The 25,435-nt window shown below is 43.0% G+C and overlaps 1 protein-coding gene and 2 pseudogenes across 1 annotated transcript; 2 read left to right on the top strand and 1 right to left on the bottom strand.

Moving 5' to 3' along the window:
• Nucleotides 1–39: 39 nt before the first annotated feature.
• LOC121559313 (putative solute carrier family 22 member 31) lies at nt 40–14,454 on the bottom strand. Its single transcript, XM_041872595.2, is given in 10 exon segments — nt 40–2,389; nt 2,391–2,404; nt 2,618–2,729; nt 3,058–3,272; nt 3,474–3,582; nt 5,142–5,287; nt 5,427–5,595; nt 11,081–11,235; nt 11,444–11,547; nt 14,413–14,454. Coding segments are annotated over 10 exon segments (1,497 nt in total). The 3' UTR covers nt 40–1,958.
• A 6,436-nt stretch (nt 14,455–20,890) lies between these two features.
• Nucleotides 20,891–21,010, top strand: LOC121559357 (annotated as a pseudogene).
• A 640-nt stretch (nt 21,011–21,650) lies between these two features.
• Nucleotides 21,651–21,769, top strand: LOC121559362 (annotated as a pseudogene).
• Nucleotides 21,770–25,435: the final 3,666 nt, after the last annotated feature.

The following is a 25,435-nucleotide window of genomic DNA, read 5'->3' as shown; positions in this document are numbered from 1 at the left end:
TTTTGAGAATGCTGTACAAACAGACTTCATGAACTAGGCTGTTTGGCAATGGTGTGTTTGGACTAACTCCAAGCACCTGGCCATTATTTTATTCACACTCATAACATTTGCAATTCTTCAAAGTACAAAAATCTGACTGTTGATAATCAAACATAACACCCAGTTGAGAAAGACAAATGGTAGATTTTGTACATTCAATACATTTATAAGAGAACAGCACCATCTTGTGGTAAGCATTGTATCAGACATGAAGCACAGTGCAGAACTCGACACATTTTCAGTTTAGGCCATACAAACTTGATTAACTGTTTAACAGATTTCATTTTTGAAAAGTGAAGTGAACAAGCGAATAAAGTTAAAAATAGAAAAAGTGGACCAGCTTAAAAAAGTGACCTTGTTAAGACCCTGTTGAGGTCAAAAGTTGGATAGCATTGTTGAAAATGTCCTGGCCGGGTCTGAGGGACAGTGTGTTTTTCATAATCTGAAAGGAAATTGTGCATTTCTTTAATTTATGCTTGAGGACATAATTTTTGCAACTTTTTCAGATTTTTTTTTTTTTGAGAAATGTGTAGAGGGGCAAACAGTAAATCAACATTATATGGCCTCAGCTTCCAAATAAATCAAATTAAACTTCTGAGAGTTGGACAATTTATTCATTGCTGAAAAGAATAATACTTTGTATATTGAATTTAATATAAGTATCTCCAGAAGAACAGAATATTGTCCGCTGTGGGGGAAAGTTGATTCCTTCCCAAATCAACTTACTGTGCAGGGGGATTGTTCCCATGCAAGCAAAACAGAGGGGGATGAAAGAGAATGAGTTGGAATAATAAGAGTGTAAACATCCTATCCAACAATAATGTAAAACAGTTCCACAGATAGGCCAAGAAGGGCAACAACTCAAACCTCAAACCACAGTCAAATACCAAAGAGAGCAGTGAAAAGTGGTTTAATAGTTGATAAAAATGTATATTCAGTTAAATGACTTCTAGAATGTTAAGTATCATGTCCTAGCAACTGCCTTCTTTGAAAAGTAAAGTTCACAGTTTAAGGCAGAGAGATGGATGTGATACAACTACTACACAATACGAGGTAAAGTCCCATTTGAAAGTTTATAATGACTCAGAGTAGAGGTCATGACCTAAGCACATTTCAATAATCTAAAACAACTCTTTATCTAGGAACTTTGTTCGGGGTGCAAATCATCATGTGACAACATCTCATGTTCTTAACACATGTCCAACAAGTGGACAGGATGTAATGACATTTCATTGCTAAGGTCATAACTTAGGTCATATTATCAGTGACTGATACTTCCTTGTGTTCCCCCCAAATCAAACAAGGGGCTACAATACATTCCAGTTTGAGCCAAACTGACTTCTATCTTTGAGTTCCCCTCGTTGAGTCACCAGTGAATCAGATTAAGTAACAGTCAGGACCCTGCTCTCTCTCTCTCTCTCTCTCTCTCACAGCACAAGACAGCAGTAATGAAAAGCATGAGTCACCAGTTAAGTGGACAAGCAACGCTTCTCAAGTGAGCCTTTAGCCTTAGTGGTTAATAAAGCCATAGCACCATACTGCACAACCTAGAGAAGAGAGGGTGTTAACACAGTCTTAGAAACAGCAGTTCTCCATCAGTACAAAAACAAAGGCCTAGCACTAGCATAGTATTTCAGTAGAGTCTGTGCAAGTACACACACATTGTTTTTTTGTATAGTTTGAAACATTTGGCACAACACAAAAAAAAGACACAGTAAATACACATATAATCTCCAACTCTCCCCTTCAAAATATTCACGAAGAGCCGTCGTTCAGAGCGATACGAGTCTGGATCACTGTGTCTCAGTCTGGTGAAAGGGAACCAGCCAGCTAGCCCAGTGGATGATCCGAGGGAGAGATATCCAGTGGGTTTGAGGCGAGGTCTCTCTGTGGGAGAGGAGGATGGTAGTTAGAGGCTGCTAGGACAAGTCTTCTCTTAGTGCCTCTTCCTCCAGTATGCAGTGCACCTCGCCGTTGGAAGGCAGCAGTGGGGGCTGGGAGGGCGCGACGATCTTATAGGGTAAATTGTCTTTGATGAGCATCTTCCTGGTGGCGGAGACCAGGCGTGAGTAGTTATCAGGGCTGTACTCGGAAGCTCGGCGGCGGGTATAGAGCAGGGGCAGGTTGTCTTCACGGGACAGGAAGAGAGGGGGCCGTCGCTGGCTCTCTCCGTCCTTCAGGGAGTCGGGTAGCGGCTTGCGCTTGCTCTCCGGCAGCAGCATGATGGACAGCACTGAGAGGACGGCGAAGGAGGCGAAGATGACGTGGTGGAGGAAGTAACCCCTGTTGTTCTGGAGCTCCATCATAGAGGAGGCAGCCATGCCCATACAGCCAGCCGCTAGCACCAGCCCCCAGACAACCACCACTGAGACAGAGGGAGAGAGAGGGTCAGGAGAGATAGAGCTCACTAACATTGTCAAGGGCACCTGACCCAGCATTTTGCATTTGGTCCAGACATACAACCCACATTTCATATTCCTCCCTCAGACAGAAAATACATGGACAAACAAGCACCCACCCACAGACAAACTAATGACAGTTTAGTGTGATCAGGACAGTACGGACAGATAATACTTACCGGACTACGGTGGGCATGACCTCACTGGCGAAGAATGCACTGAGCATGGCCAGGGCCTGGGAGAAGAGGAGCCCCAGCACAGACAGCACCAACACCAGCACTCCACGCAGATCTACAGAAGGACAAGGACATGTTATTCTGATGACTCACTAAAAACTAGGCAAACTAGGAAACAGGCCCTTCAAAAAATTGACCTGAAATCACCTGAATAAATCAAATGGCCAATCAGAATCATAACAGTGACATTATGAATGGGGTTGTCATGGCAAACCTAGGGCTACTGTATGATGAGAATAATTACTAATGAACCATGTACAGGGGAGAGAAGATGGTATGAGACCCTGTATAGAGGCTCTAAAGTCAATGTGTGTATAAAAATTGTATAGCAACATAGTTTCATCAGTCATAGCACATATATATATAGAGCAGGTTAAACCTACACTGTGTGAGGGCCAGAAGCAGCAGTGAGGACAGGCCGGTGATAATGGCAGACAGCAGCAGGATACCACGGCGACCAAAGCGGTTGACGGACAGGCAGAGGAAGATACAGCCCAGAGCTCCAGTCAGCACACGCAGGAAGTAACTAAAGTAGAAGTTGTGGGAGTAGCTGCGGAGGTTCCTGGTGAAGCAGTACTGGATGCCTGTGCCTATGAACCTGGAGGAGGAGGAGAGTTAGGAAGGTTAGGTCCTTGGCCCAAAACATGAAACTCACTCTGTCCAAACAGTACTATTAAAAGCAGCTGCGGTAAATGGTAACATTACCATTCCTCGTGGCTGTATTGTTCAGTGGAGGGAGTCATATAGAAGGTCATAAAAGCAGAAAATCATTCATCATCTATGTTAGATCCTAACTCACATAGTAAAGCTAAGGATGAGGCAGTTCCTCCAGATCACTCGGGTGGAATGCAACTCCAGGACTGAGTGGTAGCCAGGCTGGGTATCATCTGGGTACTCCGCATCTATCTCTACAGAGAACAAAAGGAGGGTGGGAGAGAAAGAGAAGGAGGGGGAAGGAGAGATATGAGCCTACATTCACACTACCAATGCCAAAGGGCACTTGACCCAAACACTGTTCACTTGGTGCAAACATATAACCCACATTCCATAGGGAAGTTATCTCCTCAGAACCAGTGCCTACTATTAAATCACACTAAATGGAACCATTAGTTCGGCCTAGAGGTTAAGAGCGTTGGCAGTAACCGAAAGGTCTCTGGTTCGAATCCCTGAGCCGACTAGGTGAAAAATCTGTCGATATGCCCTTGAGCAAGGCACTTAACCCCAATTGCTCTGCCAAATGACCAAAATGTAAACGTAAAATGTAATGGGTCTTGATTTGGACTGAGGTCATTCCAGTTTGCGATTTAGTACACTACGGTCGTATTGAAATGTCCAGTAAACAAAGAGCTCTTATCATGGCTACCACAGGAGAACTCATGTGTTGGGTGCTCTCTCTCACTCATTAAGTGACTGGTTGCCTGTGAGAGGTGGAGCTGTGAGAGAGCTCAGTTGTCTAGCTAGCACAGGTAACCAGGAACCATAGACACGTCTGAACCATCTCAGAAACGTCCTATGCCATGTGTACCTCAAACAAATATCACTAATATTGGATATGAGGGAATGCTGTGAGTGGACTGGATGGGTTGTTTGTTATGTGTTGCTGTGCTGATTGTGGATGAGTGAAAGCCAATAACATAAGATATGGGGAAATCTGGTCATTTGGATGTATTACCCAAAGCATTAGTTAACCTTGTAGCGGTATTGTTAGAGGGGTAAAGATGTTTGTTTGGGCGCCAGGCAGGTATTAAGAGTAGGATAGAGAGAGTAATGATACCAGAGACACACACACACTAGCAGAAGACACTGCCTTAAGTGTAGCCTGTTTGCCAGATATCCTTTCTCTCCACTGGCTAAAACACAGCACAGGGGTAACCCAACCAATAATCCCAAGGATTATAACGATTCATAGGCAATTGACAATAATGAACCCAGTGATCTACAAATTATTTGTATTAATTACCAGGGGGAAGAGTGAATGAGTGTATGAAATTGTGTGGGTGTAGACAAAAAAAAAGAGGCCATAAAAATGTCCCAAAGTCTGTCTGATACACCTGTTGGTTTGTTGGTATATTTGTCAACGCTTCGCAACAATGTTGCTACTAATCCATGCGATCAATGACAAGAGCGGTCCCAACAGATTCCAAACCCGACATAGAGCGATAACACCGGCGATCGACTTAAAAACTTTACAAACTAAAGCACGCTGAAAATAAACAACACTTCTGCAAAGAGTTACACACGGTCGAAATTGCCGCGCCAACCGAGAGCTCTCACACAATGCCGGAAAAGTCATCTTTATTTCCTCCTTCCTGACTGCTGATGGGCTCTTAAAGTGGCAGCGCACAGTGAAGGCTCCGTGCAGGATTTCGCCGCAACCTGTTACACTACCCCAGGCAGCAGACATTATTCATTGACACAGACCAGCTAAAAGGGCCAGGATAGGGTGGGGGGTGGGGGATGATGATACCTGAGAGCAGGTTCTCAGCAGGGTAGATGTCCTCACGGAGACACACTCCGTTCCTGGTGGAGAAGCTCTGGAGACACCTCTTAGCCTGGTGGATCTGACCTGTGGCCAGAAGCCAGCGGGGAGACTCTGGAAACACTGATGGACAGCTGAAGATGATTAGAGAAAACAGGAATATAAAATACACCCCTCTCTTTCTTTATCCATGCCTCTATACTTTCTGTCCCATGACATAAACAATATACACTATACTGTGTCTACACAAAATAATGCTTATGACAGACTCACCACCAATAGGAGAGCAGCAGGAGCAGTGGCAAGGTTCCCACTGCTTGAAGAACTGGCCAATCACGACACAGCACCGCCAGCCCTGGCAACAAGAGCTCTGCCGCGACGGCAAAGAAGCCACTGACCATTTCAACCATGAGACGATGGGGAGGGTCACACAGCTCCAGTCCTGGAGAACACACAAAGGGAGATGGAGAGGATGAAGAAAGGAGATAGCGGAAAGAGAGAAGGAAAATGCAACTGGAACTAGTAGCCTGACTGACCATAAGACTATTCGTGACCGTTTGTGAAATTGAATGAAGTGGTTTGAAATTCCGCTCTACTTTGACCTAAACTCCAATGCCCTAGTTCTCCTCCTTCAAAACCCCTCACAGAGAAAAAATGAAAAAAATTAACACATTTCCTTCCACTATGTTCTGTCCTGCTATTGTTCCCCCACTTCTCCTTTGAAAAACTCTCTGGCAGTAGATCACTGAGAGGCAGTCCTCCAGAATTCAGCTTAAAACCAAAAGTCTGAAGTCAATTTACCAGTGACCTTAGAGGAATTTAAGAAGAACATGTATGTGTGTGGGTATGTTAAAGGCAGACTTCGGAGGGCCTCCCTCTCAGGCTGTATCTAGCACCATTACTCCCATAAACAGAAGGGTCTTAAAAACACATTGAGCACTCTTTGACTGCTTTCACTCAGCAAAGATTTGTCCACATACAAACACACACCATCTCCTCACAATCACAGGAAGGTTCCAGCAAGAAAACCCAGACCACCCTAACAATGGAACAACATCAGGGAGGGGACGACTCTTGGTCCAGGGGTGGCCTAGACATCCTAGCCCACAGAGCCTTGTGTTACCTCACACTCAAGCCATCTCTCTGAGAGAGGGAGGGGGGAAGGAGGGAGTCAGTGAATGAGGAATGCTCAGTTTGGCTCAGGGGTGTGATTCCAACCAGTGCCCTTTGAACCCCAACATCACAGCAGTGCAACAATATGGCACTCAGTGACCTGGGTATCGGACCACAGCCCAGACACATGGTCAATCCCTAACCTGTCATCTTTCCCTATCCCTTCAACATCCCCCTATCGCTTCTCCCTACAGTGATCCTTGATGTTTGTTGGCAACAGAGGGAAACCCCCAAGTGAGTAATGCTGAGGCTAGCGGTTGGTGTGGGATCATGGGGCATAATGTAAGGACTTTCTAACCCCCATAGCAGCAATAGAGGGCTATGGGCAACCTGGACGTAACATAAACATAAATCCGGGACACTCCAATTAGTATGACATGTTACATTTTGTATGGTATGTATTAATTTGTGGCTGTCCATCATCCATTTCGTACGACATGTTACGAATTGCAATTCGTACAATATGTTATGAATTTGCAAAACTTTTGATATGTTACGAATTCCAATTTGTTGTGACTAATGTTAGCTAAGTAGCTAGCATTAGCTGGGTTAGGGGTTTAGGTTAGGAGTTAGGTTAAAAGGTTAAGGTTAGGGTAAGGGATAGCTAACATGCTAAGTAGTTGCAAAGTAGCTTAAAAAGTAGAAAGTAGTAGCACATTTGCTAAAATTCTAAAGTTGTCCGTAATGAGATTCAAACACGCAACCTTTGGGTTGCTAGAAGTTCGGGTTATACACCCACCGATCCACCCTGCATTCGTTTTGCCATAAGTAACCTTCTGTCTTATGTAACCATACCAAAAGTAACATATCATACTCATGAGTGTCTCGGATTTACCTTTTACTATGTTACATCTAGTCTATGAGACCAGGTTGCTATGGGAAGTAGGGGGAATGCCACACAGCTAGCTGTCTACTGTCAGTAAAAGCCTTTTTCCTTTTTACTATGTCAATATGCATTTGTTCTCAATGTTTTGCAATCAAACTGGTGACAGTTGTGAAAAATGTCAATAGTTGGAAGAGTTGCAGAGTTAATAGAAAATAATGGCATTGTTGATAAGATGCTTTCATTCATTAATTAGGCTATTTTCTCTTGAACCATATGGTGTATCTGCTAGTTTCTCCTCATGGACAAATAACAAATGAAAACTATGAAGAAAAATATATATATAGTTATCCAAGTATAAATTACCAGTGTTACGATAGATTGCCATATATTTTATGTTAATTATCGAAATGACTGAAGATTCCCGTAACTTTGGTAAATTACCAGTAGCTTTGCCCTACTTTTAGAAGAGTGCAAATGACATGTAGTGGCAGCGAATTGTCCCAGTTCCATTGATTTCCATACAATATTGACGTGATTGATTAACCTGTGCACGCTATTGATTAAAGTAGAACAAGGTAATCAATTGCAGTCTGGAGTGACCGCTTGGTAAATGTTGATGCGAGAGCAGTTAAGGTAATAATTTAGCTAAATACACTGAACAAAAATATAAACGCAACATGCAACTTCAATTGAAATAAATTCATTAGGCCCTAATCTATGGATTTCACATGAATGGGAATACAGATATGCATCTGTTGGTCACAGATACAGTCCCTTAAAAAGAAAAGTAGGGGCGTGGATCAGAAAACCAGTCAGTATCTGTTGTGACCACAATTTGCCTCATGCAACGCGACACATCTCCTTCGCATAGAGTTGATCAGGTTGTTGATTGTGGCCTGTGGAATGTTGTCCCACTCCTCTTCAATAGCTGTGCGAAGTTGCTGGATATTGGCGGGAACTGGAACGCGCTGTCAAACACGTTGATCTAGAGCATCCCAAACATCCTCAATGGGTGACATGTCTGGTGAGTATGCAGGCCATGGAAGAACGGGGACATTTTCAGCTTCCAGGAATTGTGTACAGATCCTTGTGACATGGGGCCGTGCATTATCATGCGGATGAATGGCACGACAATGGGCCTCAGAATCTCGTCACGGTACCTCTGTGCATTCAAATGGCCATCGATAAAATGCAATTGTGTTTGTTGTCTGTAGCCTATGCCTGCCCATATCATAACCCCACCGCCACCATGGGGCACTCTGTTCACAACGTTGACATCAGCAAACCGCTCGCCCACACAACGCTTCAGCCATCTGACCGGTACAGTTGAAACTGGGATTTATCCGTGAAGAGCATACTTTCCAAGCATGCCAGTGGCCATCGAAGGTGAGTATTTGCCCACTGAAGTCGGTTATGACGTCGAACGGCAGTCAGGTCAAGACCCTGGTGAGGACGACGATGAGCTTCCCTGAGATTGTTTCTGACAGTTTGTACAGAAATTATTCGGTTGTGCACACCCACAGTTTCATCAGCTGTCCGGGTGGCTTGTCTCAGACCATCCCGCAGGTGAAGAAGCCAGATGTGGAGGTCCTGGGCTGGCGTGGTTAGACGTGGCCAGCGGTTGTGAGGCTGGTTGGATGTACTGCCAACTTCTCTAAAATGACGTTGGAAGTGGCTTATTGTAGAGAAATTAACATTCAATTCTCTGGTAACAGCTCTGGTGGACATTCCTGCAGTCAGCATGCCAATTGCACGCTTCCTCAAAACTTGAGACATCTGTAGAATTGTGTTGTGTGACAAAACTGCACAATTTAGGGTGGCCTTTTATTGTCCCCAGCACAAGGTGCACCTGTGTAATGATCATACTGTTTAATCAGCTTCTTGATATGCCACACCTGTCAGGTGGATGGATTATCTTGGCAAAGGTGAAATGCTCACTAACAGGGATGTAAACTAATTTGTACACAAAATTTGACAGAAGTAAGCTTTTTGTGCGTATGGAAGATTTCTGGGATCTTATTTCAGCTCATGAAACCAACACGTTACATGTTGCATTTATATTTTTGTTCAGTATACAAGTAATCTGAACACAAGTGTGACGTGTGTATAGGAAGTATTTTTTATGTATTATCTTCAACATATCAGGACTTATTTCAGCATACTGAATTGGAATTTGGACATTTAAAACAGGTGTTTTGACACTCTGCTATAAATCAAAAATACATGACAACAGGAAGCGGCAACAGTATTAACTTATGTTTTACAAATGGTACTTAACATAATTTTTCAACATGATTCTACTTAAATCAGGTAAAAACAACTGAATGAACCCAAAAACGTGCTTTGATTAATTGATTTTGATGATATTAGTGAAATCGTGAAAATGACTTTGTCCTGGCTTCCCATAGACCAGTGTCCCTACACAGCACTATGGAAAGCACTTTGTGAGGGAGCTTCTGATATATGGGTTAGCTCTATATTTATCCAACAGACATTAGCCACTGACACATTTCCAAGTGAGAAGAAGTAATAAAAACTGCTATTAATACATTTTGCTGACTGCTTTAATTCAGCTAAACAAAGTCTTAGGTAGAACTCCCAAGGGCACAATCAGGTTAAATAATATATTCAAACTGAACTGTCCAGAATACAGAAATCTACAATATGATCCACATGACCATTTTACAAACAATATTACATTTTGAAGAGGAAACGTGATTACATTTCACAGAAATACACTGAACTGACGTAGGAACAATAACCAGTAACTGCCCTAGGCTTGGGCGGTATACCGTATACCGGGGTATTTGGAAATAGCCACAGGATGGTTTTTCAATACCGTCAATACAGTTGAAACTATTTATTTGAAGTTTGTCAATAAATTGACATATTTATAGCTTTAAGTAAATACCTGCAGTCAACTTTTGCAATACGTTAGGAAATAAAGCAGACCGCGTTCTTCATTTCACCTTTCACATTATAAAGCTTACCGTAGTTCCCCAGAACAGTTGAGCCAGTCAAGTGTTTGTTTGTAAATAGCACAACGGGGAAAAAGCGGGAGCAGGTGAGTCCAGCTGTGTATTGACAGGGGACACGTTTTATATTGAAAGTAAACCGTTTTTTGGCTTCAATAGAGTGATCAGGGATGTGCAACTATATCGTTTTCCTTCACAGAAAATACATTTGTGCAACACATTCAGAAAGTGCGCAACGCTATTTGGCGTTGTAAATGAGCTTACAATGAAATAGCAAGGTTTTTATTGCATAAACGATGCATCGCCATCATATTTCCAATGTTTATCATAGAAAGAATGTAGCCAGCTACATTTCCTAAGGTTTTGCTTAAATGTAATCTTGCATTTTACCGGAGAAAAGTAGGCTACACTGAGAAAAGTACAGGAGAAAAGTAGCTACACATCAGTCAGTGCGCTGTCTGCTGATAGAATGCCCATTGGATATTTCTTATGTGTTTTATATATTTTTTCTGGGTGAAAAAACACCTGCATTTTGCATTAACGCAACCCGTAAAATGTAACTTGCTAGTTGTCTAAGTAAGTGACTGAATTAATAAGGGGACGGGGCATCATATAGTGTTAGCTTTCTTCCGTGTTTGAGAAGTCAAAGCCCTTTGGATGAGTTATCTGTACAGCTGCCCCTGCCATCTTGATTTCCTAGCATTTTTTTTATCCTCTCCGTTCTCGTCCCATCTGCTATTACTTTTGTTAATTTTGTTAGCATTCTGGTAATAGATGCCCAATGGGCTTTTTTGAATTTTTTGGGATACTAAACCGGTAATACCATTAATCCCGAGATGAGAGAAGGACGGTATGACGATTTGAAAATCTGGATACCGCCCAACCCTAAACTGCCCCATTAAGAGTGTACTCAGGAGTGAGAGGTATTAGTAGGGTAAGTCAAGTATACTCACTGGCGAGGTAAGAGGAGAGGAAGACCCCAGCCAACATGGCGCCTTGAGACAGGCGTAGCAGCAGAAACACTACAGGGCTGTTGGACAGACACACAGCTACTCCTAACAGACCGGACAGAGACACAGACAGCAGGAAGCCCTGTCGACGACCCAACCTGAACATAGAGAAAATAATACAGTTAGATACATAGCTTCCTATGCGTACAGCCACATACACACATATTAAACACTCATAATAGCATCAATAACAGAAACATAAAATACGTAGGGTGAAATTAATAAAATTGTAGTTTACAATTATACAAACATACAACAGAAACATCATGAACACACACACATGAAACATGCAGAGGGTGGAGTTACCAGTCACACACTGTGCCCAGGAGGACATATCCCACAATCCACCCTGTCATGAAGCAGATGTGCTGCAGAGGAATCTTCCAGTAGTCCCCACACACTAGGTTCCACTGTGGAGCAGAGCGAGAGAGCGAGATGGTGAGTCATTCCACCTCAAAAAGAACAATAAAGAGGATTTCAACACCCGCCATCTCAGATTGTTCTGAAATCGTTTCTGTAGTTAGAAACAGATAAGATTAGCATTCCTCAAACATTATTTGTTGAAACATAATTTAATCTCTGAGAAATTAAGCTAATTGATTTTACCCAAATTGGCCATTTTAAATGTATAGGATTCATATAGTAACTATTTGGGTGCAATCAATTAGCTTAATTTCTCAGAGATACAATCTTATTTCAACAAAACAATGTTTCAGGAAGGCTAATCTTATCTGTTTCTAACTACAGAAACGATTTCAGAACAATCTGAGAGGGCGGGTGTCATGGCTTTCTGAAATGACATGGAATGACCCTGTTGCCACATACAGTACCAGTCAAAAGTTTGGACACACCTACTCATTCAAGGGTTTTTCTTTATTTTTACTATTTTCTACATTGTAGAATAATAGTGAAGACATCAAAACTTTGAAATAACACATATGGAATCATGTAGTAACCAAAAAAGTGTTAAACAAATCAAAATACACTACCGTTCAAAAGTTTGGGGTCACTTAGAAATGTCCTTGTTTTCGAAAGAAAGGCAAATTTTTTTGTCCATTAAAATAACATAAAATTGATCAGAAATACAGTGTAGACATTGTTAATGTTGGAAACGGCTATTGTAGCTGGAAACGGCTGATTTTTTTATGGAATATCTACATAGACGTACAGAGGCCCATTATCAGCAACCATCAGTCCTGTGTTCCAATTGCACGTTGTGTTTGCTAATCCAAGTTTATCATTTTAAAAAGGCTAATTGATCATTAGAAAACCCTTTTGCAATTATGTTAGCACAGCTGAAAACTGTTGTGCTGATTAAAGAAGCAATAAAACTGGCCTTCTTGAGACTAGTTGAGTATCTGGAGCATCAGCAATTGTGGGTTCGATTACAGGCTAAAAATGGCCAGAAACAAATAACTTTCTTCTGAAACTCGTCAGTCTATTCTTGTTCTGAGAAATGAAGGCTATTCCATGCGAGAAACTGCCAAGAAACTGAAGATCTCGTACAACGCTGTGTACTACTCCCTTCACAGAACAGCGCAATCTGTCTCTAACCAGAATAGAAAGAGGAGTGGGAGGCCCCGGTGCACAACTGAGCAAGAAGACAAATACATTAGTGTCTAGTTTGAGAAACAGACGCCTCACGTCCTCAACTGGCAGCTTCATTAAATAGTACCCGCAAAACACCAGTCTCAACGTCAACAGTGAAGAGGCGACTCTGGGATGCTGACCTTCTAGGCAGAGTTGCAAAGAAAAAGCCATATCTCAGATTGGCCAATAAAACTAAAAGATTAAGATGGGCAAAAGAACACAGACACTGGACTTTTTCTTTGCAACTCTGCCTAGGTCAGCATCCTGGAGTCGCCTCTTCACTGTTGACGTTGAGACTGGTGTTTTGCGTGTCTCGCATGGAATAGCCTTCATTTCTCAGAACAAGAATAGACTGACAAGTTTCAGAAGAAAGTTCTTTGTTTCTGGCCATTTTAAGCCTGTAATCGAACCCACAATTGCTGATGCTCCAGATACTCAACTAGTCTCAAGAAGGCCAGTTTTATTGCTTCTTTAAATCAGCACAACAGTTTTCAGCGGTGCTACCATAATTGCCAAATAATTTTCTAAGGATCAATTAGCCTTTTAAAATGATAAACTTGGATTAGCAAACACAACGTGCCATTGGAACACAGGACTGATGGTTGCTGATAATGGGTCTCTGTACGTCTGAGATATTCATTTTTATTTATTATTTTTTTTTAATCAGCCGTTTCCAGCTACAATAGCCAGTTACAACATTAACAATGTCTACACTGTATTTCTGATCAATTTGATGTTATTTTAAATGGACAAAAAAAATGATTTTCTTTCGAAAACAAGGACATTTCTAAGTGACCCCAAACTTTTGAACGGTATTGTATATTTTATTTTAGAGATTCTTCAAATAGCCACCCTTTGCCTTTATGACAGCTTTGCATTCTCTCAACCAGCTTCACCTGGAATGCTTTTCCAACAGTCTTGAAGGAGTTCCCACATATGCTGAGCACTTGTTGGCTGCTTTTCCTTCACTCTGCGGTCCGACTCATCCCAAACCATCTCAATTGGGTTGAGGTCGGGTGATTGTGGAGGCCAGGTCATCTGATGCAGCACTCCATCACTCTCCTTCTTGGTCAAATACAGTGGTCTTACACAGCCTGGAGGTGTGTTTTGGGTCATTGTCCTGTTGAAAAACAAATGATAGTCCCACTAAGCCCAAACCAGATGGGATGGCGTATCGCTGCAGAATGCTGTGGTAGCCATGCTTGTATGTTTTGTTTTTCTCTTCCCTTCCAGAGATGGAGTCAATTTAGCCGACCAGCTCACAGGAAGGACAGGAAGAGGAGAGGAGTTGTCTGGTTGTTGTTTTGACCTCCCTCATTGTACCTTTCTTTTCACACACACATCAGTTTCGTTTAAATTCAGTCAATTCATAAAGTAATTTGTTTCTAAAGTCTTAGGATAGCATTCATTATTTGGGTTACATAGATTTCTGAATTGACAGATTTGAAACTCACACACTGGAGAATTCACAGATGCTCTTGTTGGTCTCTTACAAGACTAAAGGTGAATATATTTATTTTATTTAAAACCACTTGAAAACCAGGGTGTTAAAACTTTTTGTGAAGTTACGTTCCATCGACTGGTCCATGACGTCCAGGGGCCATTTGTTTGTTTAGCTGTGTTATGGCTACACAGTATTTTCTTATTTTCAGAGAGCCACACACACACACATCTCCTCTCTGTACCTCAGATCTCCAGTGCCCTGCCCCCTCTCTCTTTATGGCCATGTCTGAAGTCCCCCTACTATGTCTAGGCTTTATGAGTAGTCCCTGTATCTGTCTGCAGTTGTGCCAAAAAGACATGCTCTTGTTGTTCTCTTACAGATTACAGGCTACACATTAATTTAGGTATTTTACATGCACACACACACACACACACACACACACACACACACACACACACACACACACACACACACACACCCTTTCAATAGTTGTTTTATTTTTTGTAAAACTTTTTATTTTTTAAAGGTGCTATCTAGAACCTAAAAGGGTTCTCCGGCTGTCCCCATAGGAGAACCATTTGAAGAACCCTTTTGGGTTCCATGTATAACCTTTTCCCCAAAGGTGTCATTGTACGCTGATGATTCATGTTTTCTTTTAAATCCACAACTAGAATCCCTCCACAGCTTCATAGAGGATCTAGATACATTTTCTAACCTCTCTGGATTACAACCAAATTATGACAAATGTACTATATTATGTATTGGATCACTAAAAAATAAAAAATTTACATTACCATGTAGTTTACCAATAAAATGGTCTGATGGTGATGTGGATATACTCTGAATACATATCCCAAAAGGAAATGATCTCACTCCAAAACATTTTAATAGAAAGTTAGCAAAAATTGTTAAGATCTTGCTACCATGGAAAGGTAAATACCTGTCAATTTGTGGAAAAATCACCCTGATTAACTCTTTAGTATTATCCCAGTTTACCTATTTGCTTATGGTCTTGCCTATGCCTAGCGAACAGTTTTTAAAATTATATATGAGAAAAAAAATATTCCATTTTATTTGGAACGGCAAGCCAGACAAAATTAAACGGGCCTATTTATATAATAAATATGAATTCGGAGGACAGAAATTATTAAATATTAAAGCTTTAGACCTATCACTAAAAGCTTCAGTCATACAAAAGTTATACTTAAATGCGAACTGGTTCTCCAGCAAATTAGTAAGATTCTTGAACATTGGGTGAGACAATGGCCTTTTTCCCTTTACTCAGATTACAACCTCTCACTTTCAGTTATTTAAAAAGGAAATCATCTCCCAAATATCACAATTTCTAAAACAAGCCATAGAAAGTTGGTTGCAATTTCAATGTAATCCTCCAGAAACGACAGAACAAATAATGCAACAAATATTGTGGTTAAACTCAAATATACTAATTGACAAAACATTTTTTTTTTTTTGACAAAATGTTTAAAAATGGTATAATCTTCGTAAATGATATCATCGGTAGGACTGGTGGAGTTGTCGCACATGCAGCTAACAAAAATATATGGAAATGTCTGCTCTACCCAAAATTACAACCAAATAATTGCAGCCTTACCGCAAAAATTGAAGAGGAAATTGGAAGGGGGAGAAAGTAAGGAACTTGTCTGTCGGCCTTGCATTAAAGAACATAATTGGTTAAAGAAAACTGTGATAATTAAAAAAGTATACCCGTTTCATTTAAGGACCAAAGGATTGACAGGCATCCCATATAGATTGCAAAATAGTTAGGAAGAGATTTTTGACGTACCGATCCCGTACCGATCCCATGGCATAGTTTTTATAAATTATTATATACAATTCTTGCTACCAATAGAATGTTATTTATATGGGGGATACAATCTTCCCAGCTCTGCAGATTTTGCTGCGAAGAGAGAATCATTAGATCATTTGTTTTGGTACTGTCCATTTGTTGCTTATTTACCTGGAGCTAACCTTACAGATAGCATTACTGGGTGATCTGAAAAGTCATAGTAAATCGATCAATAATATAATAATACTTTTAGCAACAACAAAAAAAAATGCAATTTACAATCTGTAGAAACAATGAGAATAGAAAGGTTCAGAACTTTTGTAAAACATCACAGTACAGTTGAAAAATATATGGCAAATAGAAATCCTATATGGATGGTGTTAAGAGATAGATGGGTGGTGTCGAATGGAGTTGAAGGATGGGACTAATAACAATAACTAATAACAAGATAACTAATAATGTAAGCATACTGTGTCCATAATAAGTATATAGGTTGTAGGTTGGGAGCTACACATTAATTTAGGTATTTTTACATGCACACACACACACACACACACACACCTTTCAATAGTTGTTTTATTAGCTGGCTGCCTACAATAATTACATACAATAATTGCCTACCATTCAGCTGTTTTCTAACCTCATTGTCTGAACCGTTAACGTTAGGCAGCAAGTGGCTACTGTGCTCGAAAATTAGCAAGCTTGTTGCAACCTGGATAGCTACTTGTAAACAATAGCTGGAACGACCGAGCGAACAGACGCGAACTGGCTGAGTCAATTCAGTGGCTAGCTTTGCACTTGGCTAGCTAACAGTAGCTGCTAGGGGTAAGTCATAACCTACACTTGTGTTTAGTTTTTTACATATTGATAGCCCGAGTCGCTCAAGGAATTTGGGACATGGGTGACTAGTTAACGTTAGTTTGGCTCTCTCTGTGTGTTCGTGCCATGAAAGGAGGGGTTCTTCTTTGTCTGAAAGCAATGGCTAGCTAGTTTGCTAACTATTCTAGCTAACTAACTGGCTGAATAAATTGACGACGGACTCGCTCAAGCTGTCGGGACTAACCCACAACGTTAGACACGGACGATCTGCTTGTGTGTTGATACACTGGTGGTTGTTGTGGCTGAGTATTGGCGCTAAACCCTGCTGTTGGAGACCGGCATGCTAGCTGGCTGTGGCGTCTTATGATGAGGTGCCTGGACGTTTTTCACGGAATAATACTGCACCTAGTTAGCTAGCTGAATTAACTAGGTTAGTCTATTCCTAGAAAACATTGAGCCGCTGTAGTTTACAACAATTATAGTTTCTGAGGTGGAAGTTGGGAGAGTTATATTTGGGAGTTGTGGTGAGGGAGGCCCCGCTCTCTCCTTTCCCTGATGTTTAGTTCATTTTATTCCGATCTCCTCTGCATTATTGTAGCCATCTGCTGCAGCCTGTCAACTATGCCTCTGCCTATCCCTGTTCTCTCCTCCACACAGGCTACACAAACACCTCGCACCGCGTGGCTGCTGCCTCACTAGCCTGGTGGTCCCTGCACGCACGACCCACGTGGAGTTCCAGGTCTCAGGCAGCCTCTGGAACTGCCGTTCTGCTGCCAACAAGGCAGACTTCATCCCAGCCTATGCTACCCTCCAGTCCCTCGACTTCTTGGCGCTGACGGAAACATGGATTACCACTGAAAACACTGCTACTCCTGCTGCTCTCTCCTCGTCTGACCATGTGTTCTCGCATACCCCGAGAGCATCTGGTCAGCGGGGTGGTGGCACAGGAATCCTCATCTCTCCCAAGTGGACATTCTCAATTTTTCCCCTGACCCATCTGTCTGTCTCCTCATTTGAATTCCATGCTGTCACAGTCACTAGCCCATTTAAGCTTAATATCCTTGTCATCTATCGCCCTCCAGGTTCCCTTGGAGAGTTCATCAATGAGCTTGACGCCTTGATAAGTTCCTTTCCTGAGGATGGCTCACCACTCACAGTTCTGGGGGATTTCAACATTTTACATTTACATTTTAGTCATTTAGCAGACGCTCTTAACCAGAGCGACTTACAGGAGCAATTAGGGTCAAGTGCCTTGCTCAAGGGCACATTAACGTCATTTAGCAGACGCTCTTAGCCAGAGCGACTCACAAATTGGTACGTTCACCCTATAGCCAGTGGGATAACCACTTTACAATTTGGGGGGGGTTAGAAGGATTACTTTATCCTATCCCAGGTATTCCCAGGTATTCAACCTCCCTACGTCTAAATTTGACTCATTTCTCTCTGCCTCCTTCTTTCCACTCCTCTCCTCTTTTGACCTAACCCTCTCACCGTCCCCCCCTACTCACAAGGCAGGCAATACGCTTGACCTCATCTTTACTAGATGCTGTTCTTCTACTAATCTCACTGCAACTCCCCTCCAAGTCTCCGACCACTACTTTGTATCCTTTTCTATCTCCCTCTCCTCCAACACTACTCACTCTGCCCCTACACAGATGGTAATGCGCCGTCGCAACCTTCGCTCTCTCTCTCCCGCTACTCTCTCCTCTTCCATCCTATCATCTCTTCCCTCTGCTCAATCCTTCTCCCTCCAATCTCCTGATTCTGCCTCCTCAACCCTCCTCTCCTCCCTTTCTGCATCCTTTGACTCTCTATGTCCCCTATCCTCCCGGCCGGCTCGGTCCTCCCTCCAGCTCCGTGGCTTGATGACTCATTGCGAGCTCACAGAACAGAGCTCCGGGCAGCTGAGCGGAAATGGAAGAAAACTAGACTCCCTGCAGACCTGGCATCTTTTCACTCCCTCCTCTCTACATTTTCTTCATCTGTTTCTGCTGCTAAGGCCACTTTCTACCACTCTAAATTCCAAGCATCCGCCTCTAACCCTAGGAAGCTCTTTGCCACATTCTCCTCCCTGCTGAATCCCCCCTCCTCCCTCTCTGTGGATGACTTCGTCAACCATTTTGAAAAGAAGGTTGACGACATCCGATCCTCGTTTGTTAAGTCAAATGACACTGCTGGTCCTGCTCACACTGCCCTACCCTATGCTTTGACTTCTTTCTCCCCTCTCTCTCCAGATAAAATCTTGCGACTTGTGACAGCAGGTCGCCCAACAACCTGCCCGCTTGACCCTATCCCCTCCTCTCTTCTCCAGACCATTTCCGGTGACCTTCTCCCTTACCTCACCTCGCTGATCAACTCATCCTTGACCGCTGGCTATGTCCCTTCCGTCTTCAAGAGAGCGAGAGTTGCACCCCTTCTCAAAAAACCAACACTCGATCCCTCTGATGTCAACAACTACAGACCACTATCCCTTCTTTCTTTTCTCTCCAAAACTATTGAGCGTGCCGTCTTTAGCCAACTCTCTTGCTATCTCTCTCAGAATGACCTTCTTGATCCAAACCAGTCAGGTTTCAAGACTGGTCATTCAACTGAGACTGCTCTTCTCTTTGTCACAGAGGCTCTCCGCACTGCTAAAGCTAACTCTCTCTCCTCTGCTCTTGTCCTTCTAGACCTGTCTGCTGCCTTTGATACTGTGAACCATCAGATCCTCCTCTCCACCCTCTCCGAGCTGGGCATCTCCGGCGCAGCTCACTCTTGGATTGCGTCCTACCTGACCGGTCGCTCCTACCAAGTGGCGTGGCGAGAAGCTGTCTCGGCACCACGTGCTCTCACCACTGGTGTCCCCCAGGGCTCAGTTCTAGGCCCTCTCCTATTCTCGCTATACACCAAGTCACTTGGCTCTGTCATATCCTCACATGGCCTCTCCTATCATTGCTACGCTGACGACACACAACTAATCTTCTCCTTTCCCCCTTCTGATAACCAGGTGGCGAATCGCATCTCTGCATGTCTGGCAGACATATCAGTATGGATGACGGATCACCACCTCAAGCTGAACCCTCGGCAAGACGGAGCTGCTCTTCCTCCCGGGGAAGGACTGCCCGTTCCATGATCTCGCCATCACGGTTGACAACTCCGTTGTGTCCTCCTCCCAGAGTGCGAAGAGCCTTGGCGTGACCCTGGACAACACCCTGTCGTTCTCCGCTAACATCAAGGCGGTGACCCGATCCTGTAGGTTCATGCTCTACAACATTCGGAGAGTACGACCCTGCCTTACACAGGAAGCGGCACAGGTCCTAATCCAGGCACTTGTCATCTCCTGTCTGGATTACTGCAACTCGCTGTTGGCTGGGCTCCCTGCCTGTGCCATTAAACCCCTACAACTCATCCAGAATGCCGCAGCCCGTCTGGTGTTCAACCTTCCCAAGTTCTCTCACGTCACCCCGCTCCTCCGCACACTCCACTGGCTTCCAGTTGAAGCTCGCATCTGCTACAAGACCATGGTGCTTGCCTACGGAGCTGTGAGGGGAACGGCACCTCCGTACCTTCAGGCTCTGATCAGTCCCTACACCCACTGCGTTCATCCACCTCTGGCCTGCTGGCTCCCCTATCTCTGCGGAAGCATAGTTCCCGCTCAGCCCAGTCAAAACTGTTCGCTGCTCTGGCACCCCAATGGTGGAACAAGCTCCCTCACGACGCCAGGACAGCGGAGTCACTCACCACCTTCCGGAGACATTTGAAACCCCACCTCTTTAAGGAATACCTGGGATAGGATAAAGTAATCCTTCTACCCCCCCCCTGGCTATAAGGTGAATGCACCTATTTGTAAGTCGCTCTGGGTAAGAGCGTCTGCTAAATGACGTAAATGTAAATTTATCACCCTAATAATATCCTGTATTTTTATTGGACTAAATGCAGTTTGTATATGCTGTCCTAACCTGATCAAATTAAATAATAGACAGTGCGTTTCCCTGAAAATATAGGCAGTACATTCAGCCTTTGTTTTTAGTCATTTCATTAAGTTGCATGGAAATACGAATCGCTGATACATTTTGTTCATGTCTTTATATAGTGTACCAAGAGTTGTTCCTGCGTTTACGGCCATACCAGCCTGAATACGCCCGATCTCGTATCGATCTCGGAAGCTAAGCAGGTTTAGGGCTGGTTAGTACTTGGATGGGGGACCACCTTGGAATACCAGTTGCTATAAAAGCATGTAAGAAGCTATGACATGGTATCATAATCTGTGTCATAGGCTGAGACGTGAATATATGATGTGAAATAAAGAAGCTATGATATGAAAAAAATAATAAGGAAAAAAAATATTTAAAAAAAAAAAAAAAAAAATATGCCTGATCTCGTCCGATCTCGGAAGCTAAGCATGATCGGGCCTGGTTAGTACTTGGATGGAAGACCGCCTGGGAATACCAGGTGCTGTAAGCTTTTTGTTCCACTAGAGGGTACTCTTGTGTCATGGAGCAACTGCCTTTTATTTATCACCCTAATAATATCATGTATTTTTATTGGACTAAATGCAGTTTGTATGTGCTGCCCTGCCCTGGTCAAATTAAATAATAGACAGTGCGTTTCCCTCAAAATATATGTGTCATGGAGCAACTACCTTTTATTTATCACCCTAATAATATCATGTATTTTTATTGGTCTAAATGCAGTTTGTGTGTGCTGCCCTGCCCTGCCCTGATCAAATTAAATAATAGACAGTGCGTTTCCCTCAAAATATAGACAGTACATTCAGCCTTTGTTTTTAGTCGGTTCATTAAGTTGCATGGAAATACGAATCACTGATACATTTTGTTCATTTCTTTATATTGTGTCCCAAGAGTGGTTCCTGTGCTTACTGCCATACCAGCCTGAATATGCCCGATGTCGTCCGATCTCGGAAGCTAAGCATGATCGGGCCTGGTTAGTAGTTGGATGGGAGACTGCCTGGGAATAGCAGGTGCTGTAAGCTTTTTTTTCCACTAGAGAGTACTCTTGTGTCATGGAGCAACTGCCTTTTATTTATCACCCTAATAATATCATGTATTTTTATTGGACTAAATGCAGTTTGTATGTGCTGCCCTGCCCTGCCCTGCCCTGCCCTGATCAATTTAAATAATAGACAGTGCGTTTCCCTCAAAATATATGTGTCATGGGGGGATTGGAGGGACGCCATGTGCGACTGACGTGTTTTCCGTTTGCTCCCGTGGTATTTTTAAAGTTTATGTGAATTTTGCAGCAAAACCGTATTTATTTTCATATATTATTTTGGTGATCCCTTCCCGTAAAAACCAAGACTACTTTACTTCCAAATATCAGCATGTCGACGAAACATAAGGCCAAAAGCATGACTTTGAGAAAACCCGGCCTACAAGACACACTCTCATCACCGCCCTCCCCTGAGCCTGACGACCCGGGGACTGATACTCTACCCGGGGCGGCGTAGCCTGGCGGCGCTGAAGTGAACATTCTCGAGGCCATCAAACTACTACGCTCTGAGATAGTTGAAATGAAAACGGAGGTGGTTGCTACGATTGAGGCCCGAATAAAGGAGGTTTCTGATACTTTAAAAGCAGATCTAACCATCCTGCGGAACGAGACGGTGCCGGCAATCGCATCACTCAAAACAACAATGGAGTCGCACACTACAACGATTGCAGCACTGGAGACCTTCGCTACAAATGTCTCCGACTTAACTACATCCCTGGAGGCTGACGTGAAACGCCTAGCTGCGGACTTGAAAAAGGTGAAGGAGAGCTGTGTAAGTTTGGAGGGATTCTCTCGCCGCAATAACCTGAGACTTGTATCAGTCCCAGAGTCAGCGGAAATGCCTCGCGCCACGGATTTCGTTTCTGGGCTGCTGAAAGATGTTCTAGCCTTAGATGAAAAGCCCCTGATTGATCGTGCCCACCGGTCGCTGCGCCCAAAGCCCCGGGATGGGGAGAGGCCCCGTGACATAATTCTTCGAGTGCACTTTTTCCATGAGAAGATGGAGATTCTCCGACGAGCCCGCAATACCACTCTGAGCTTTCAAGGACAGAGCTTCTCCATCTACCAGGACTACTCCCCCACTGTTTCCAGGCAGCGCGCAGCTTTCGGACAGGCCAAACGACTACTTCGGGACCATCCAGGTGTGAAGTACGGACTGCGATTCCCGGCCCGTTTATGGCTATCTCATGATGGTAAAGACTACACATTTGAATCTCCGGATGAGGCTCTCTCTCACATTCAACGTCACATCAAGAAGTCTTGAACTTGCTCATAGTTCAGCAACTTTTGCTAGCGAACTGTGGATAGTAAGTAACCCACCTGTGGTACAACTATGTTTAGCTACAACAGGCTAATTTTGTATAGTTGGGGGGTTGGCGTACCCATTCAGGCTTATTTGATGTGATCTAATGTTTTGATCATCTAGTGTGCTTGCCTTACAAGCATTCAGTCAGTTTAATTTCATTGTATTGCGGTTTTACTATACTCCTGTGTTTTCTAGGCTGTCTTGCTCACCTATTCAGTTTGTTTACATAGTGTCTCAGTGACTCAAAATATTCTTGGTTATTTGCTTACTGCATCCGTTTGCATTGACCCAGTAAACAGTAAATGCTTCCCGAGGCGACACGTTTTTTTGGGGTCTTCACTTACATTTTAAGGCTCTGAGCGTCATTTATGCCCAGCAAGCGTTAAACGTTGCGCACACGTAGTTTTTTGGTCTTGGTTGTAAGCTGTCTCAGCATTCAACTAGACAACTATTATAATAATAATAATTATTATCATTTTTGATTGTCTTACTACGATTTCCTTACTTCAAATTAGGTTTTCGGCTGAGAGCCGTTACACATTCTATTTATTTTCTTTATTTTCTCTCTCAAATGCCTGTTATAAGACTGGGAATATAATTATATACATCTACAAGTGGTGCTTTTGTAATTTCGTCTGCACAAGGGATTCACCTTAATTTCTTTTATTTAAAAAATGATTATCTCTTTTTGCTGTTTGATCCACTAACAAAACACGACTTTAAAGAGCGGGACTGTGGGTTTAGGTTTAAGACCGCACTCTCACAGACATACTGTGCGAAGAGAACATGCTCTATTTAGGCTTGTACCTCGTTTGGGGAGGTACTGTCTGGGATGGGGGAGGGGGTGGGGGGAGGGGTTGAATTGTTCAGTTCTAATGTTGTCATTCTGTCTTTTTTGTTTTTTTTTCGGTACTTTTTCTCAACATCTACCACCGTACATTATTACTCTGAGACAAGTTATTCTGGGGTTTCTGGGCGCTCATTGCTTTTCCATTCTATGCTCTAATGACGGGGTTGTATAACGGGAATGCCCAGAGGGGCCGAAACAATGCGATCAAATACATTTCGTGGAACACCAAAGGGGTTAATAACCCAGTGAAACGTAAGAGGGTGTTGACACACTTAAAGGGTTTGAATGCAAATGTTGCATTTCTACAAGAGACTCACTTGAGGACTGGTGAGCACTTTAGGATGCGTAGGGACTGGGTTGGTCAAGTGTTCCACTCTAACTTTCATAGTAAATCAAGAGGGGCTGCCATTTTGGTTGATAAAGTCACTCCCTTTGTAGCTTCTGAGGTTATCGCTGATCCTAAGGGACGATACGTCATAGTAACCGGTAAACTGTTTTCTACCCCTCTTGTTTTGGCTAGTGTTTATGCTCCCAATTGGGATGACACAAGTTTCATTTCTTCCTTTTTGTCTGCTATACCCAATTTAGATTCTCATTTATTGATTTTAGGGGGGATTTCAACTGCAAAATGTCCCCAGTTCTTGACAAGTCCTCACGAACAACTACAGGCCCATCTAAATGTGCCCTACTTATTCAAGCCTTTCTTCAGAAATATGCCATGTTTGAGGCCTGGCGTTTCCTACATCCTACAGATAGACAGTATTCCTTTTATTCTCATGTTCATCAAACATACTCCCGGATTGATTACTTCTTTTTGGACAAAAAACTTTTGCCTAACCTTCGGCAGTGTACTTACAAGAGTATTTTTATTTCGGACCATTCACCATTAGTGCTTGAACTAGAGTTTCCCCAGCGACCTCCTATGTGTTATCAATGGCGTCTTAACCCCATTTTACTCTCAGATAAGGAGTTTGTCAATTTCATTTCTTCTGAAATCACCTTATTCCTAGAAACTAATTCAACACCAGGTATGTCCTGCTCTACCATATGGGAGTCTCTCAAAGCATACCTACGTGGCCAAATTATTTCTTATACAGCCAACCAAAACAGAGTTCGCTCTCAGCGACTTCCGGGACCTGAGCGAATCCATAGCCACATTGGATGAGAAGTATGCCACGGTTCCTTCCTCTGATCTGCATAAAGAGCGCCAACTACTCCAATCTGAATTTGATGAGCTTTCTACCAGGCAAGCTGAACAGCTACTCTTGCGAGCTCGGTACAGAGTGTATGAACAAGGCGACAAGGCCAGTAAACTCCTTGCACATCAGATCCGTAAATCTGAGGCCTCACGTTTAATCCCACAAATAAGGACCCCGTCTGGTGCCACCACAGTTATACATAAAGAGATCAATGATCAATTCAAAGAATTTTATTCTGCGCTATACACCTCTGAATCCCCTCAAGACCCTTTGCTGATTGATTCCTTCTTTAAT

This window comes from Coregonus clupeaformis, unplaced genomic scaffold (genome assembly GCF_020615455.1).
Source record: "Coregonus clupeaformis isolate EN_2021a unplaced genomic scaffold, ASM2061545v1 scaf0892, whole genome shotgun sequence".
Taxonomy (NCBI): Eukaryota; Metazoa; Chordata; class Actinopteri; order Salmoniformes; family Salmonidae; genus Coregonus; species Coregonus clupeaformis.
The sequence above is the reverse complement of the archived record's forward strand: the minus strand, read 5'-3'. Positions and strand labels throughout refer to the sequence as shown.